The 16,345-nt window shown below is 38.1% G+C and overlaps 1 protein-coding gene across 1 annotated transcript in view; it reads left to right on the top strand.

Moving 5' to 3' along the window:
• ARMC3 (armadillo repeat containing 3) overlaps positions 1–16,345 on the top strand; it is a 91,326-nt gene that overhangs the window by 20,040 nt on the left and 54,941 nt on the right. The window contains 5 exon segments of the mRNA XM_005901641.2: positions 2,998–3,123; positions 6,777–6,845; positions 7,085–7,260; positions 9,239–9,433; positions 11,975–12,158. Coding sequence (XP_005901703.2) covers positions 2,998–3,123; positions 6,777–6,845; positions 7,085–7,260; positions 9,239–9,433; positions 11,975–12,158 — 750 coding nt within the window.

Genomic DNA, 16,345 nt, shown 5'->3' on the forward strand with positions numbered 1-16,345 from the left:
AATTAGTTATTTTAAACAAAAATAATAATCATATATTGTGCGGTCTGAAACATGTGTAAAAGTAAGATATAGGACAACAGAACCAAGGTAGAAAGGTTAAAAAAAAAAGTGGAAGTATATTATATAAGTGTACTGCATGTGAAGTAATATATACTACCACTTGAAAGAAGACTGTGCTAGGATATATACCACAGTCCCAAAACAATGATATCAAATAAGCCAACAAAGGAATAAAATGGAATCATAAAAATTTCAATTCATACGAAGAAGGCAGAAATGAAGAAAAGAAAAACAATGATGAAACACATATGAGTTAAACCTAAACATATCAATAATCAAATTAAATGTAAATGGTCTGTATACGTTAAGAGGGACAGGGTGTTTTATTGGATATAAGCAAGACTAAACTACATTCTGCCTTCAAAAAATGCACTTAGAATATAATGAAACAAATAATTTGAAAGTAAAGGAGGAAAAATGATACCCTATGCTAGCACTAATCAACAGAAAGCTGAAGGAGCTGTTACTATCACAAAAATGGAATGGTATCAGAGATAAAGACGATATCAGAGATATCTCTTTATCAGAGATAAAGATGACCATTTTGTAATAATAATAAAGGGGCCAATTAATCAACATGCTATGAAAAATCCTAAACAGTTGTGTTAAGTACTTAATATCAGATTTTCAAATTATATGACGCTAGATGCAAAGAGAAATAGACACCCACAATTATAGCTGAGGATTTTGATACTCTTCCCTCAATAAATGAAAGAACCAGTAGATAGTAAATCTATATGGATATAAGAGATTTGAACAGCAATACAAATGAATTTAACCTAGTTTATATTTTTAGAACACTCTAAGAACATCAGAACTCTCTTCAAGTGCATACAGAACATTTATCAAAATAGATTATATTCTGGGCCATCAAACAAGCCTTAATAAATTTAAAATTCCAATCATACAAAATATATGCTATTCCATATTAGAATTATATTAAAAATCAATAACACAAAGAACTCTGAATAATCACCCAATAGCTAGAAAATAATAACATACTTCTAAATAACCTAAGAATGAAAGTGGAAATCAAAAGGGAAATCCAAATTGAAAATGAAAACACAGCATATAAAAAGTTGTAGGATGCTACTAAAAGAGTACTTATTGTACCAAATGACTGTTAGAAAACAAGAAGGTCTCTCAAATCTATGACCTCAGCTTCCACTTTAAGAAAATAGAAAAACAAGAGCTAATGAAACCCAAGCATTAGTGTTAAGAATATAATATACATGTGAGCAGAAATCAGTGAAATAACAATAGAAAACAGAAAAACAATGGACAGAAGCAATAAAATGAAAAATTGGTTTTTTGAGATGAATAAGAGTAATAAAAATGTCTAGTCAGATTGATAAATAAAAAGATATAAGACATTATCGATATGAGGAATGAGAGAGGAGACATCACTACAGCTCCTACATATATTATAAGGATAATTAAATATTATGAACAATATAAAGCCAATAAATTCTACAACTCAGATGGATTGGACAAATTCATTTTAAGACAAACTCTCAAAGCTCAAAGAAAGATAGCCTGAACAGCCCCTTATCTATTATAGAAATGGAAATTTATAGTTAAATATCTCACAAAGAAAACTTAGGTCCAGATGTTTTCACTGCTGAACTCTACCAAACACAGAAGAAATAATACCAATTATATAAAAATTCTGTTAGAAAATTGTAAAAGATGGGATATTTCTCCATTGATTCTATGAAGCCACCATTTATTTAAGTATCCTAAAGTTTATCCTTGAATTAAAATTTATTTGGGACTTCCCTGGTGGTCCATTGGTTAAGAGTCCATGCTTCTGGTGTAGGATGCTCAGGTTTGACCCCTGGTGAGAGAGAAGATCCCACATGCTGTGTGGTACAGTGGCGGGGGGGGGGGAGATTTTTTTTTACAAAATATTTTCATCTAAATTAACTTTTAGAACCTCAATAAAATGCAAAATTATGGAAAATTTGAGAAGGATTTTTGTAGTAATCAACAATGCATATTTCAACATATTCTTTTCAAGTGACTAAATATTTAGACACAAGGCAAGTCCATAGACTATAGGAAGATACAGTCTGTGTTTTGAGAAAGGTGTTATCAAAATAAACCTGTAACTTCAGGTACAAAATATCTTCATTTTCTGAGAAAACTGAGGCAAAGAAATATTCTCCTCTTAAATTAATTTTGAAAGTGAAATATATGTCTTCATAGCTGGAGAAATTGCAAAGTTGAAATTAATCAGGACCTAAACATTATTCCAGACTTTGCAGAATGATATCCCACTTACAGGGTATGGATAATCTGCTTCTACAACTGGGCTCGATGCTGGCTTTCAGTGACCTGGTTCTGGGGCTTCTTGCCGTAGCCATGATGGCTGCAGGCGAACCTGTTGGGTGAAAAATGAACACCCTAAACTCCACCACACACACTTGAACTTGAGGTGGAGATTCTCTGCGTTAATTTTCATAATTAATTATGCCAGTATTACTGAGTGCCCATTAGATGCCTGGCACTGTGCTAGCCACTGCAGTTATGAAAGAACAGAATAAAAAGGGTATCTGTCTTCATGGAAAGTCAAGTTACAGGAGAGGAAGCAAACAATCACAGAGATCATTAAGTGGTATGAAGAAAATAAAGCAGGATAAAGAGCAATCAGAAAGACTGGTATGTAGTGATGACAGTAGGTAGGATGGTCAGAGGAGACCCCTCAGGAGGTTAAGTATGAGCTAAGAACCAAAGGAGAAAGCTAGTTGTGTAAACATCGAGGGAAAGGAGAGCAGCAAGCATCCAGGATACTTTTGCTCTAAAGTTTATTCTAGAGAAATATGTGTAGAAGCAGAGGAACGTGAAAGGCAAACGGCAAATAAACTGGAATGACACAAGGAAGAATTTTGATGAGATTGCTATCCATTTCTGATTTTATTTTACCTGTGATGGTAGGTGAGGAAAATAAAGCCACCCTCCTTGAACTTGGAGCTGTGGAACCTTTAACTAAGCTACTCACCCATGAAGACAAAATTGTGAGAAGAAATGCTACTATGATATTTGGAATCCTGGCTTCTAACAGTAAGTATCTGCTTTTAAAATCATAATCAAGTAATCTCACTTGACACATTATCCTTGTTTAAATTTAACCTTAAGGGATTCATTTTAATTTTATTTATTTTATAAATCCATCTCTGGAGGTTCGGTAGACTAATTCTGCCATATTGAATGTGGCATATTACATTATTTATAAACAACAAAAAAGGGGAAATATTTAAATTTCTGTGTACACACCACAGAGTTTATATACCAAAGGTGCTTCCTAATGCCTCCTGTGCAACTCATTTTAAACACAGAAGGATTCTTTGAAGGATTGGGTCCTTTGCCCAAAGTCATGCAGATGGCTAGTAGCAGAACTGAGATGAGAGCTAAAATTACAGCTTTACTCTCTGACCAATAGTTCAGTAGACTTTCTATTCACTAAATCTCTTAACATTAGTGTCCATGCTAAGTCAGGTTCTCCTTCTAAATGATTTTGGGGGAGAAAGAGTTATAAATTCTTGTTTATACTTACATTTTCTAATGAAATATCTAGGTCTCTGTGACTTTTTTCCCCTCTTTTTTATGTTCTTAGTTTCTATTGATTTTATTTAGTATTCTTATCTTTCCATTATATGAGGAGTTTATCATCTGTGAAACCCTACAATTTGTTTGCAGATTTTTCTGAGCAGGTTTTTACATTGAATTTCATGAGTTTCTAAAGGAGTCTGTGGCCCCTAAATGTTATGAATACTCTTACATTTGGATGCTACATGAGATGGCTCTTTTATTTTTTTACAGAACTAAATATCTGTTTATTCATTTATAAACCATAATGAAACCAGTCAGGTATTTCCCCTCACCAGCAGATCTTGCTTTGGAAAAACAAATACACAAATTTCAGCAACCTCAGAAATTTCATTAAACCTGCAGAGAAGCATAATTCATTTTGGAGTTCAATTTTATGTTCAAGGAATCAGTACCTATCATAAAGACAATTACTATAATCTCTTTGCCATGCAAAATTATCCCCATTTATTGTGGACCAACTGCAGGGCCAACTCCTGATAAGGCACTCGGCAAGTTCACATCCTTGAGGATGGCCCCTTCCTCTTTCACACAGCATAGTCTCAGAACTTGAGGCCAAAGTAAGTAAAAAGCAAGCCAATGTCAAATGGGTTCTCCTGAGACCAGTGGTACTAAACTCAAGCCAGAAGGCCACCTCATGACCTCTCCAGAAGCAGCCCATCCGTGAGCGACAAAATGTAACCTCTAAGTACAAAGTTCCAATTATCAAAAACAAACAGGAGTTGAACATAAGCTATAGTTGGCACTTCCTCTCGGAGCAGGGAGCAGAGAACAGAGAACCGAGATGGCTCTTTTAGAACTGTCAAACCACAATCTGTAAGCTGGCTGACTAGGCTGTAACCAGTGCTAGGACCAATGCAGTCTGCAACTGCAAAGCTTAATCATGGAAAGAGCTTGGCTGTCTTCAAGGTCTCCACTGAGTGCTTGAGTCTCAAGTATACTGAATTCTATGATTCTATGAAGTAGGTGAAAAAATCAAACAATTATTGGGGTTAACGCTCAAACGATAAAAAATCTGCTTGCAATGCAGGAAATCCAGGTTCAAGTCCAGGGTCGGGAAGATGCCCTGGAGAAGGGAATGGCAATCCACTCCAATATTCTTACCTAGAGAATTCCATGGACAGAGGAGCCTGGCAGGGTACAATCCATGGGGTTGCAAAGAGTCAGACACGACTGAGCAATTAACACTTTCACTTTAGCTGATTTTCTATTTGAACTATCTGGTGATATGGATAAGACATACCATATCCTCAAGTGCTTGTGAACCTCCTTTTTTGCTGAGAGCCAACACTATTATATATTATATATATATATAATATATAACTGTTGCTTCACTTTTCCTATGTGTCTAAGGAGATTTGGAATAAAAAAAAAGCAACTGGTCATTTGACCTAAAATGAAGTCATGCTTCCAGACTAATATATAAATAAATACACCTCTGAAGCTGCATGATTAAATCATCGTCTTTGGACAGTCTTTAAATAACTGATTATTCTTCAGAAATTTGTATTTTCATATGCTTTTCCACATGCTTATAGTGGATGAACCAACAGAATGTTCCAACATTCCAGGTGCTAAAGGCTTGCTATGAAAACCGTCTTCCCCTTTTGCAGTTTCAAATAAATTCTTTTTTTTTGGCTACAGTGATTGAGCTATGAGCCTGTGCCATGCCTGGGCCATCCAAGATAGGCACGCAAATTACTTTGTTAAACCTTTTTATCAAACAGGAGCTTCTGTCTTCTTTTACCTTCCAGCTAGTATTTATTTTTTTAAGTTTCTTTTTTTTTTAATGTGGACCATTTTTAAAGTCTTTATTGAATTTGCTACAGTGTTGCTTCTGTTTTACGTTTTGGTTTTTTGGCCGCAGGCATGTGGGACCTTAGCTGCCCAACCAGGAAGCAAACCCAAACCCCACTGCACTGGAAGGTGAAGTCTTAACCCTGTATTTAGTTTAATGTAACCGAGACTCATTTAATTAAGTCAACTAAAGAGGGAGCTTTCATCAGGATCCTTGTGAGAAGTAGCCTTGTAAGCCCAGACTCTACATTACTTAAGGCAATCAGAAGAGCTCGCTGTCTTAGGAAAAAGGTTGATGTAAAAGAGTATGTATGATCAAGAGTAAATTAGATGGTGAACATTATGCAACCAAAAAATTGTGACTAAGAATTAATCCAAGAGCATAGAATGTCTTTCCTCTACTTCCCCAAAACTCAATTATTCTCTTGTACTGAAAGCCTATTCACGTACATAAGTTCACTAGCCTTCTTTGAGTCATATTGAACAGAACAGAGAGAAAGAAGTTTTGACTGGTTGAGAGACAGCTATATCCCTGAATTCCACAGGAAAAGGTGTCTAAGAAAAGGCATATATATCCAGTGGTTAATCCCCTAGACCATATGTTTCAGCTGCTGCAAAGTGAACTTTTCTAAACTTCTGGTAATGCTAATTTTGACTGACAGAAAAGATAATCAACCAAGAAGAGAAATTGCAAAACTGAAGTAACAGCTGTGTCTATTTCTAAGAAAAAGGGCGTTAAGGAGAGCAAGAAAGAAATAGAGGCATAATTGTCTAGTTTTAATTAGGCTCCTATAAATAGGACAAAAGTGAACTTTAAAAAGTCAATATATCTAAACACTTTTGGCATTTGTGATAATCAAATGGAATGAATACAAGATGTACTTATGAAAAAAGGCTGAGGTTAATTCTTATTGGCATTCTGTACTAGTTTTATTAAAAATCTAAATTTTAAAATATTTTTAGTATCTTCCCCCCCAAAAAAAAAACAAAAAAAGAATTACTATTACATAATAAGCAAGTGCAGGGCACACTAACTCTACTGCTGGTATTCTAGGCACTTTTGAACATTTATGGTTATCTTTCCTAGTGTTTTGGAAAGCAGGACAACTGAGCAATCAAGGAACATGGGCTAGAGTCTGTCTGGAGTCAGACAGACCTGGCCTGCCTTTTACTTGCTGTGTGATTTTGAGCTTCAGTTTTCTTATCTGTAAAATCAGGTAATATTAGAACCTATCTCATAAAGAACTATTCCACAGACATTGCCATTATTATTATTATTAAACATTAATATTCTGTTTCTTCTTTTGCAGATGATGTTAAAAAACTGTTAAGGGAGTTAGATGTCGTGAATTCTGTGATTGCTCGGCTGGCTCCAGAAGGTAACTCTGCAACCTACATCTATGTAAAAAATGGGGAATGGTTTCTTATACACTTCTGATTAAAGTGTCTATTGAAAATAGTTTATGAAACACCAATTGTGAATTATCATTAAAATCTCTCAAACTAAGATGGGCTCCAACCAAAGTAAGATTTGTGGAGCTTTGGTTTTCAAAGCATGCTTTAAAATAATGGTTGAATAAGCCTTTACATACTTGTGTTATTTGTTTTTGATACACAGAAGAAGTCGTTATCCACGAATTTGCTAGTCTTTGCCTAGCAAACATGTCTGTAGAGTATACCAGCAAAGTGCAAATATTTGAACAAGGTGGATTAGAGCCTCTCATCAGACTGCTAAGCAGCCCAGACCCGGATGTGAAGAAAAATTCTATTGAGTGCATTTACAACTTGGTCCAGGTGAGATTAACTTCTAAAAACGTGTTTTGACAAAAGCTGGTTATAGAATTTATTTTCCCATTAAAAAAGGAAAAAGTTTATTAAAATGCTCCAGTTTTGATTCATCAGTTCATCTCAGTATTATTTAGTAGTTATCATTCAGAGAATAAAATGAAGTTTAGTGTTGATACTTTCAATTTCCACAAAATAATTGTCCTCCGTGAAAGGGCATTTTAGAATCATAACCTAATTTTAAAAGAATAGAATGGCTTGCAGACTAAGGTGGGTTTATGCTAGGTAAGATGTGTTTCTTCCAAAACAGGAAATCTAATATTAGTGTTGAACTAGTTTTGACCTGGGCTTACCTATTGATCTAATCCTGGTGGTCCAATGGGTTGTACCCTACTGTACCCTATGCAGTTTACTAAGATTTTGGATTAGTCTCAATGTGTTGGTGAAAACCTAGTGAGTTGAGTTTTGCTGAACAAAATTCATCGCTCACATCTGCAAGATGCTACTTTCCTTTGTAACGTGCTGGTTTCCTTTACCCCCACCCCTTACCCCGTCGCCTGCACCTGTCCTGTCCTCTGGCCCCTGCCCCACAACCTCTCAATCCCCAACCCAGCAGGCACACCCTCACATTGCCAGCAGGTCAGCTCCCGGCTGCTTTGGACAGCCTTCTCTGCTTCTCTTCCTGCTCAGGTTTCTGAACAATTCCCACACACATTTGATAAGCCTTAGTTCAACTGCAAGTATAAGACACCATTTTAAATAGCCATCAACAGAATGTGAAAGAAGAGATATTGAAGCAAAGGTGAGGGAGGGTTCATTGAGAGAGAGATATATAGAGAAAATATATATTAACAGCAAAAGATGACAAAGGGACTTATCACTAAAGGCACCCAAAAGCATGAATTCCTGGCCCCTGCGTGTCCTTGCCATGTGGCTGGATACCCCCTGGTGTTACCTCTACCCTTCCTGAAGAGCAAGTGCAACAGTGTCCCTTCTCTGGTGACTGTTCTTCATCCTATGGGCCTAAATAATCCTGCAGATGTGTTTGTGTGTTTCATCCTAAATCTCCTTATTAAGATTTAGCTCCCCTTTTCTTGTAACAGAAGTACTAGTTAATAACAATGTATTCATTTCCTAGGGCTGCTGTAACAGAAGTACCACAGACTGGCTTAAAACACCAGGAATCTATTCCCTCCCAGTTCTAAAGGCTGAATTTCTGACTTTAAGGTGTCAGCAGGGCTGTGCTGTCCCAGACTCTGGGTGGAATCCTTCCTTTTCTCTCCCTAGCTTCTGACAGCAGGTCTGAATCCTTGACGGTCCCTGGTTTGCAGCCTCATCATGGCTATATTTCCCTCCATTGGCTCTCTCTCCTCTTCTTATAAAGACACTGGTCTTATAAGGACACCAGTAAATACCCACTACTCCACTATGACCTTATCCTAACTAATTATATCTGCAACAATCTTATCTCCAAATAAGGTCACATTTTGAGGTTCTGGGGGCTAGGACTTCAACATGTTTGGAGGGGATACTATTCAACCCATAATAAGCAACAACCTACAATTTTTATGCCCGAAGAAAGCTTAATATTAGGGGCCAGTTGCGAGATGGATAGAGGAAAGCCAAGCTGGGAATGGCGATAGCGGAGGACAGAGGAGCCTGGTGTGCTGCAGTCCATGGGGTTGCAAAGAGTTGGACACAACTTGGCAACTGAACAACGACAAAAACAAAGAAACAGTGGCTTCTGAGAAGTCCTGGATCATGTGTATTTCCTGTTACTGACAATGTCTGTAGGGCTAATATGAATATTTTGGTGTTATCAGTTGAGGGTTTGCTTATATTTGTTGTTAAGCTATTTTGGAAATGAATCTGGAGTAAAAGATGGGAACATAACTTATGTTCTTTGTTAGAAAATAGAGTGTCTCTATTCTTGAGACTGTATTTTGCTTTAAAAATCACTTATTTAAACATTTGTCTTTCCTGGCAGGATTTTCGGTGCCGAGCAACACTTCAAGAACTAAATGCCATCCCTCCTATATTAGACCTCTTGAAGTCAGAATATCCAATTATTCAGTTGTTGGCTCTCAAAACCTTAGGTGTTATTACAAATGATAAGGCGTCCCGGGCCATGCTAAGAGAAAATCAAGGAGTGGATCAGCTTATTAAGATCCTAGAAACTAAGGTACCTGTAACCTTTATTCAATGCTCTATGAGAAGATGTATCTCTTCTATAAGTGTTGTTATAAATGCATATTATGGAATATTTTTAAATTGAAATTTTATTATATTTAAGCATGATACTAAGTATAATGGACTAATCTGCTTATTGCTACATAGTTTACCAGCATGATTAAATCAGACTAATGCTAGTGGCCATTCTAAAATAATTTTTTTTAATCTTCTGACTTAGAAGATTTAAGATTTTTAAATTTTTGTTTATGGTTTTATCTTCAAACACCTGCAATTAGTCTTCTCCCCTTTGTCTGCTCTAGTTTTCTCTAGGGTAAGGCAAGAAGAGTCATTTTCCACATATGATGGAGAGTAATCTGCTTTAGTGAATTTACTGATTTAAATATTAATTTCATCTAAAAAATACATTCATGGAAACATCTAGAATAACATTTGACTAAATATCTGGATATTGTGGCCTTAGCTAAGTTAAAACAAAAAATTAACCATCACAAATCCATCGCTAGTCAATTTGGCATCCATACAGAGCTCCTAAGTCATTAATCTCCAAATAAGAACAATAAAAGATCATGCTTCCACTTAACATGATACAACTGTCCTGTGTACAACCAAAAACACACTGTCCCCTTCCCCAGAGGAGAAGGTATAAAGTCCTTGGGTGATGTTTACTCTTCTCCTTCACATTCCATAATTTAAATACTAAGGTATAAAACTACCCATACTTAAATACTGTATTACAGGGACTTCCCTGTTGGTTCAGTGGCTAAGACCCCACACTCCCACCACAGGGACCCCAGGTTTGATTCCTGATCAAGGAACTAGATCCCGCATGCTGCAAATAAAGATCTCACATGCTGCAACAAAGATCCCGAGTGCCGCGACTCACACCCGGCACAGCTGGCTAAAGAAATAAATATTTTTAAAAATAAAATACCTTAAAAATACTATATTATAAAATCAGTACATCTCATGTTACCTGAGGGGATAAGAGAAGAAAAAGATATTTCATACATACACACACACATTCATAACAAAATAAGGAAATACTCATGACAATTACAGTCTTCTTTTCTGTAACTGATCACATGGTTGTAGTTGGTATCAATAACAACTACCTTCTTTCAATACCCATTCCATATTCCCTTTGCCCAGCAAGTACCCCAGCTCGTCTTGATTCTTTACCTGACGTGGTGACACAAACCTTTATTCCCGAAGAGTCTGGACCATTTGTAGTTGTGTCTGCATTGGGTCATTACAGTTTTCCATCACAGGGTATGGTACTACCAAAGAGATGATGTAAGGGACTCCCTGTATTACAGGCACACTCTTCCTCACCTCTATTGTGGAATAGCAGTCCAATTTCCCTTGGATAGTTGGGATCAGTCACCCCAACCCACATAGTAACTCTCTTCTTCGCCTATTGATTCAGAGGCACGAGGCCCCCAAAGAGACCAGGTGGCTGTCATTTCATTTCAGTGGACTGGACTCATTGCTGTGTCTCTGGGTGGAAGTATCTATTACTTTGGATTTGCAGATCAGCAGAGCCTATGTTTGTGGGTGCAGGAAACAGAAATTTTGCTATTGAATCACTATGGGTAACAGTGAGTGGGGCCACTACCGTGTCACTCCTTGGTTCCTGGACCCATGAACTGTGCTACGGGAGCAACAACACCGTATACTGGATGACGTTTCAGAGCACAAACAGCCCTGTGCTCAGTTCCAGTTGTAGCGGAGTCTTCCAGAGGCCGCTGTACCAAGCCAGCTGCTTCAGGATGGTGGGGCCCTGGGAAGGCCACTGACTTCTGTGCCCCTGTGCTCGCTGCTCCACTTCTCTTGCTATGAAGTGAGTTCTTTGATCAGAAGCGATGCTGTATAGAATACCATGGTGGTGGAGCATCCTTCCCGTGTTTCTCTCACTTTAAGGATTTCTACCTTACATTTCTAACTGTTCAGATATAAGGTTGCAATTTTCCACTGCTGTGGGGATTCTGGAGGTTCCTCAGGCAAGAAAGTGGCACACTCACAATAACTCCTTCTACCAACTGGAGGTTTTAAGGAATATACTTCCCTTCAGCTTCTGTTTGCTTTTTCAAAAACCACTTTTTTTTTTAGATTTTAAAGTTGCTGTCCACGATATATGTATGCAGATGGCTAATTCTTGTCACGGTACAGCGGAAACGAACACAGCCCTGTAAAGCAATTATACTCCAGTTAAAAAAACCTAAAAAATAAAAGCTGTTGTCGATGAAAGGCTGTTTGAGCAACTTCACTGGGATACCACTACTGGGAGTTTCCAGCAATTATTTTTTATCTATAGAATAGTTTAAACTAGGGGAAATGAGAAGAGATGGGACAAATGGTCAGGGAGGGTGATGTTATGTTAATAAACAGAACTGTTTCCCTGGGCCTCTGTCACAACAAAATTAATTATATTATATTCTGAGTGATGGGAGTTCCCTCTTGTAGTAAAATTTGGCAAGTGTGACTTGCTTTTACTACAGTTTTCTAAAGTTGTGTTTGCTTTTATCATTAGGAATTGAATGACCTTCACATAGAAGCTCTTTCCGTGGTGGCCAACTGCATTGAAGATATGGACACTATGGTGCTGATTCAGCAAACAGGGGGTCTTAAGAAGCTCCTGTCATTTGCAGAAAACTCTACAATTCCTGAAATTCAGAAGAACGCAGCAAGAGCCATTGCTAAAGCCGCTTATGACCGTATGTCTCATTTTACATAAACTAAGCATACCTATTTCCTCCTGTATTCTTGATTCTGGTTAGTACTAAAAAACGCTAGAGTATTTGTCTGCTTTTAAATGGTCATTTGAGGATAGTGCTATACTTAATATTGAAGGCTGTAATTCATCACAATGCCCATAAGCGAAAATAGAGATTGCTTCACCAAGGATATAACAAACTCAATGTGATTTAATTACACCTTTTTTTAAAAAACAGTTCTTTCCTAAATTAAGTTTTAAGCCTCGATTTCTCCTGATTTTGAAATTTTACAGAATGCATGCACTGTTTGTGATCCTGAAAATGTCATTTCAATAAATCCACATTTGGAATGATATCTATACAGTAATTTTGAGTTGCAGCTGGAGTCTGGCTGTGCCATGTAATATAGCTATGAAAAATAATATGCTCATACTATATACAAAATACACTTTTCATTTCACTGGCAAGCTATGTTGACATAAACCTGTAAAATATGAGAGATTAATTACATCATGAGCACTGAAGATGAAATTATAGTTTCAATTTATGTATATTTGGCATATTTTATTTAATAAAGGATGTGATTTTATTTTCCCCTTCCACATCACTCCTCTTATGAATGATGACAGCTTTGACTGGTTTAAGTGATTTATATTCTAAACATATATACTCACATCTGTATATATGTCCATGTGTGTATTATGAGGAACATTTCCTTTCCCACCCATACTGGATTTCTTCAAATCCCAGTTTTAATGCAGTATGCTGAAGTTCACTGCTCAGTACAAAGTCAACAGAGAGAGTGACCTCATGAGTTATATCATAAAGGCTTACTCTAAAGACAAACCATAAAATTAATGCTGGCAAAATTGCTTAGTTCAGAATTCTCCCAAAAGGAACTAGGGCCTTGTCATACCTGGTCAGTTCTGTTCTCTGTCTATCCCAGGCCTCCTTAGTTACTTGAGACCAGATGAGAGGGCAGTGGAAAGACACAGGCAATGTCAAATCTAAAATTTTTATATAAGGTCCCTTTGGGTTACAGCCTCTCTGGTGATAGTGAGTTTAGTGGGTTTATTACCCTTCATGTGACACAGTTGTGACAAAAGCACCAGATGGAGAGCTCTTACGTTTAAGTTCTACTACTAATAAACACTCCTGGCACTGCAGTGGCCTAGGGATGTGTCTGTGAGTGAGCTACGGCCTCTCTGGAGCTGTTGATGAATTTGTTTATTAATGATTCATTAAGCCTCCAGTTTGTATCAACAAATCCAATGCAGGCAAGTAAGCAGACAATCGTAATGCTGTGTTAAATGTGCTTGATGGTGGGCAAAGAAGATCCCCTAGGAGGGTCACCTAACACAGATTCGGATCAGACAGGCCTTCTTGGAAGAGGTGATTTACAGGCTAGGTAGCATGTAGAGTGGATGATGGGAATTGGCTGGGCAAAGAAGGTCCTCGTGGGGTTGGGGAGGCGCAGCAGTGCTCTGAGAAGGAACAGTTGTGTAAAGGTCAGGGAGGGACCGAATGTGGTAAGTTTCAGAACTGGAAGTTTTCAGAATGGCCAGTGAATAGAATGCAGCAGGAACTCAGAGTTAAGGCTGGAGTTGTAGTGAGGCATCAAATGCTAATGGGCATCACAAACCAAGTTTAAGGGCTTTGGACTTTATTTTCATAACAACGAAGTGCCACTCAAATGACTTAGAGAAGGGAGGGAACACTGCAGTTTTTCACTTTTTTAAAGAACGAGCACTCTTGCTACAAAGAAGAGTGTGTGCAACCATTCATGGAGAGACTGGGAAAGGGCACTGCTGCGGTGACCTAGGTGAGAGGAGAAGGGATCCTGAAACAGAGCCGTGGGATCGAGATAGACTTGGAGGCATTTGCCATGAGATCCCGCGGCACCCTGGGAGGATCCATATGGGTTTGTTGAATGACTGTGTGGGGTGGGGGAAAGGAAAGTGGTGCCAAGGATAAGGCCAGGTTTCTGGCTTGGACAGCCGGACATGGAATGGTGCCATTCACAGAAATGGGGAACTGGAAAAGAAGAGCAGGTTTGAAGAAAAGGAGAGGAAAGTGGTTCCTTTTTGAAAAACTGTGAAATACACGTAGTATAAATTTCTCCATCGTCACCATTTTTAAGTGTACATGCATGCTAAGTCGCTTCAATCGTGTCTGACTCTTTGTGACCCCATGGACTGTATCCTGCCAGGTTCCTCTGTCCATGGGGTTCTCCAGGCAAGAATACTGGAGTGGGTTGCCATGCCCACCTCCAGGGGATCTTCCCGACCCAGGGATCAAACCTGCATCTCTTCTGTCTCCTGCATGGGTAGGCGGGTTCTTTACCTCTAGTTTTAAGAGTACAGTCCCTTGATATTAAATTCCTTCGCATTGTTGTGCTACCATCACCACCATCCAACCACAGGGGCTCTTCATCTCACAAGACTGACCCTCTGTACCCATGAATCAATAACTGCTGCTCACTTCTCCCTCCCTGTTGTCCCTGAAATCCACCATTCTTTCTGTCTCTGTGAGTTTGACTGTAAGTACTTTATATAAGTGGAATCATACAATATTTGTCCTTTTGTGATCGGCTTATTTCACTCAGCATAATGTCCTGAAGGTGTTGCAGAAGGGGGAAACCCTTCCAGCACCCAAGAGTGGGCTCTTATCTAATACCTGGAAATGGAGTATCCAAGGAAACATGCATGCTGACAAAGCAAGAGGCTTTATTGGGAAGGGGCACCCCAATGGAGAGCAACAGGGTAAGGGACCCCAAGAGAACTGCTCTGCCACATAGCTCGGGTTTTATGGTGATGGGATTAGTTTCTGGGTTGTCTCTGGCCAATCATTCTGACTCGGGGTCCTTCCTGGTGGCTTACACATTGCTCAGTCAAGATGGATGCCAGCAAGAAGGATTCTGGGGACACGTGGTGTCTCCTTTTGACATTTCCTGAATTCTTCCAGTTGATGGTGGCTTCTTAGTTCCATGTTCCTTATGAGAACCTCCTGTTGTAAAATAACTCACGGAAACGGTTACCGTGGTGCCTGCAGGGTGGGCGCTTTCAGTCAGTTTCCTCTAACAAAGGTTCATTCATGTTGCAGCATGTGTCAGGATGTCCTTCCCTTTTTAACACTGAAAAATATGCCATTGTATGCTTATACCACATTTGTTGATCCTTTCATCCACGAATCGACACCGGATTGGTTCCACCTTTTGGGTGCCGTGAATAATGCTGCTATGAAAGTAGATGCACAAATACCTCTCTGAGTTCCCACTTTCAGTTCTTTGGGGTATATACCCCGAAGTGCAATTGCTGGATCATATGGTGATTCTATGCTTACTATTTTGCGGAACTGCCGTACTGTTTTCCTTAGCAGCTACACCATTTTACAGTCTTAGCAATGGGGCACGAAGTTTCCAATTTCTTCACATTCTCGCCAATACTTGGTATTTTCTGTCTTTAAAAATATATATACTAATATTAACAGGTGTGAAGTAGTAGCTCTCTGTCTTGATTTGCATTTCCTTGATAATTAATGATTTTCAGCATCTTTTTCATATGCTTAACGGCCACTTAAAACATCTTGAAGTGTCGATTCAAATCCTTTGCCCATTTTTAAATGTGTTTAAATTTTTTTGTTATTGAATTGTAGGAGTTTTTTATATACTCTAGATGTTAACTCCTTATCAGAAATATGACTTGCAAATATTTTCTTCCATTCTGTAGGTTGCCTTTTACCTCTATTAATTGTATCTTTTGATGCATAGAAGTTTTAAATTTTGATGTAGTCCAATTTATATTTTCTTAACTCCATTCATAAGTAGGTTTTTACAAATTTTGCTCCTTATACTGTTTTTAAGAGCAATGTAATGATCAGTATTCATTTATAACATTCTCTTTTTACTTTCTATCATCATCAAAAAATTTTTTATAGACTAGGGTTAGGATTAGAATCATCACTGGGTGTCAAAAACATAGTTCGAACAAAAACACATATACACAATCTTTCAGTTTTGTTTGCTGAGTAAAGTTTTAACATGCACCCCTAAATCAGTGTGCCTTTGACCTGGCACCAGGAGGAGGAAGGCGTTAATTACCATGTTGCCATGAGGTTTATGAACTGGCATTAACATCTCAGCAAGAGCACAGGTGGCCCACTAGCAACTTCTGAGAATGGGTAAGAAA

The sequence above is a fragment of the Bos mutus genome, chromosome 13 (assembly GCF_027580195.1).
Source record: "Bos mutus isolate GX-2022 chromosome 13, NWIPB_WYAK_1.1, whole genome shotgun sequence".
NCBI lineage: Eukaryota > Metazoa > Chordata > Mammalia > Artiodactyla > Bovidae > Bos > Bos mutus.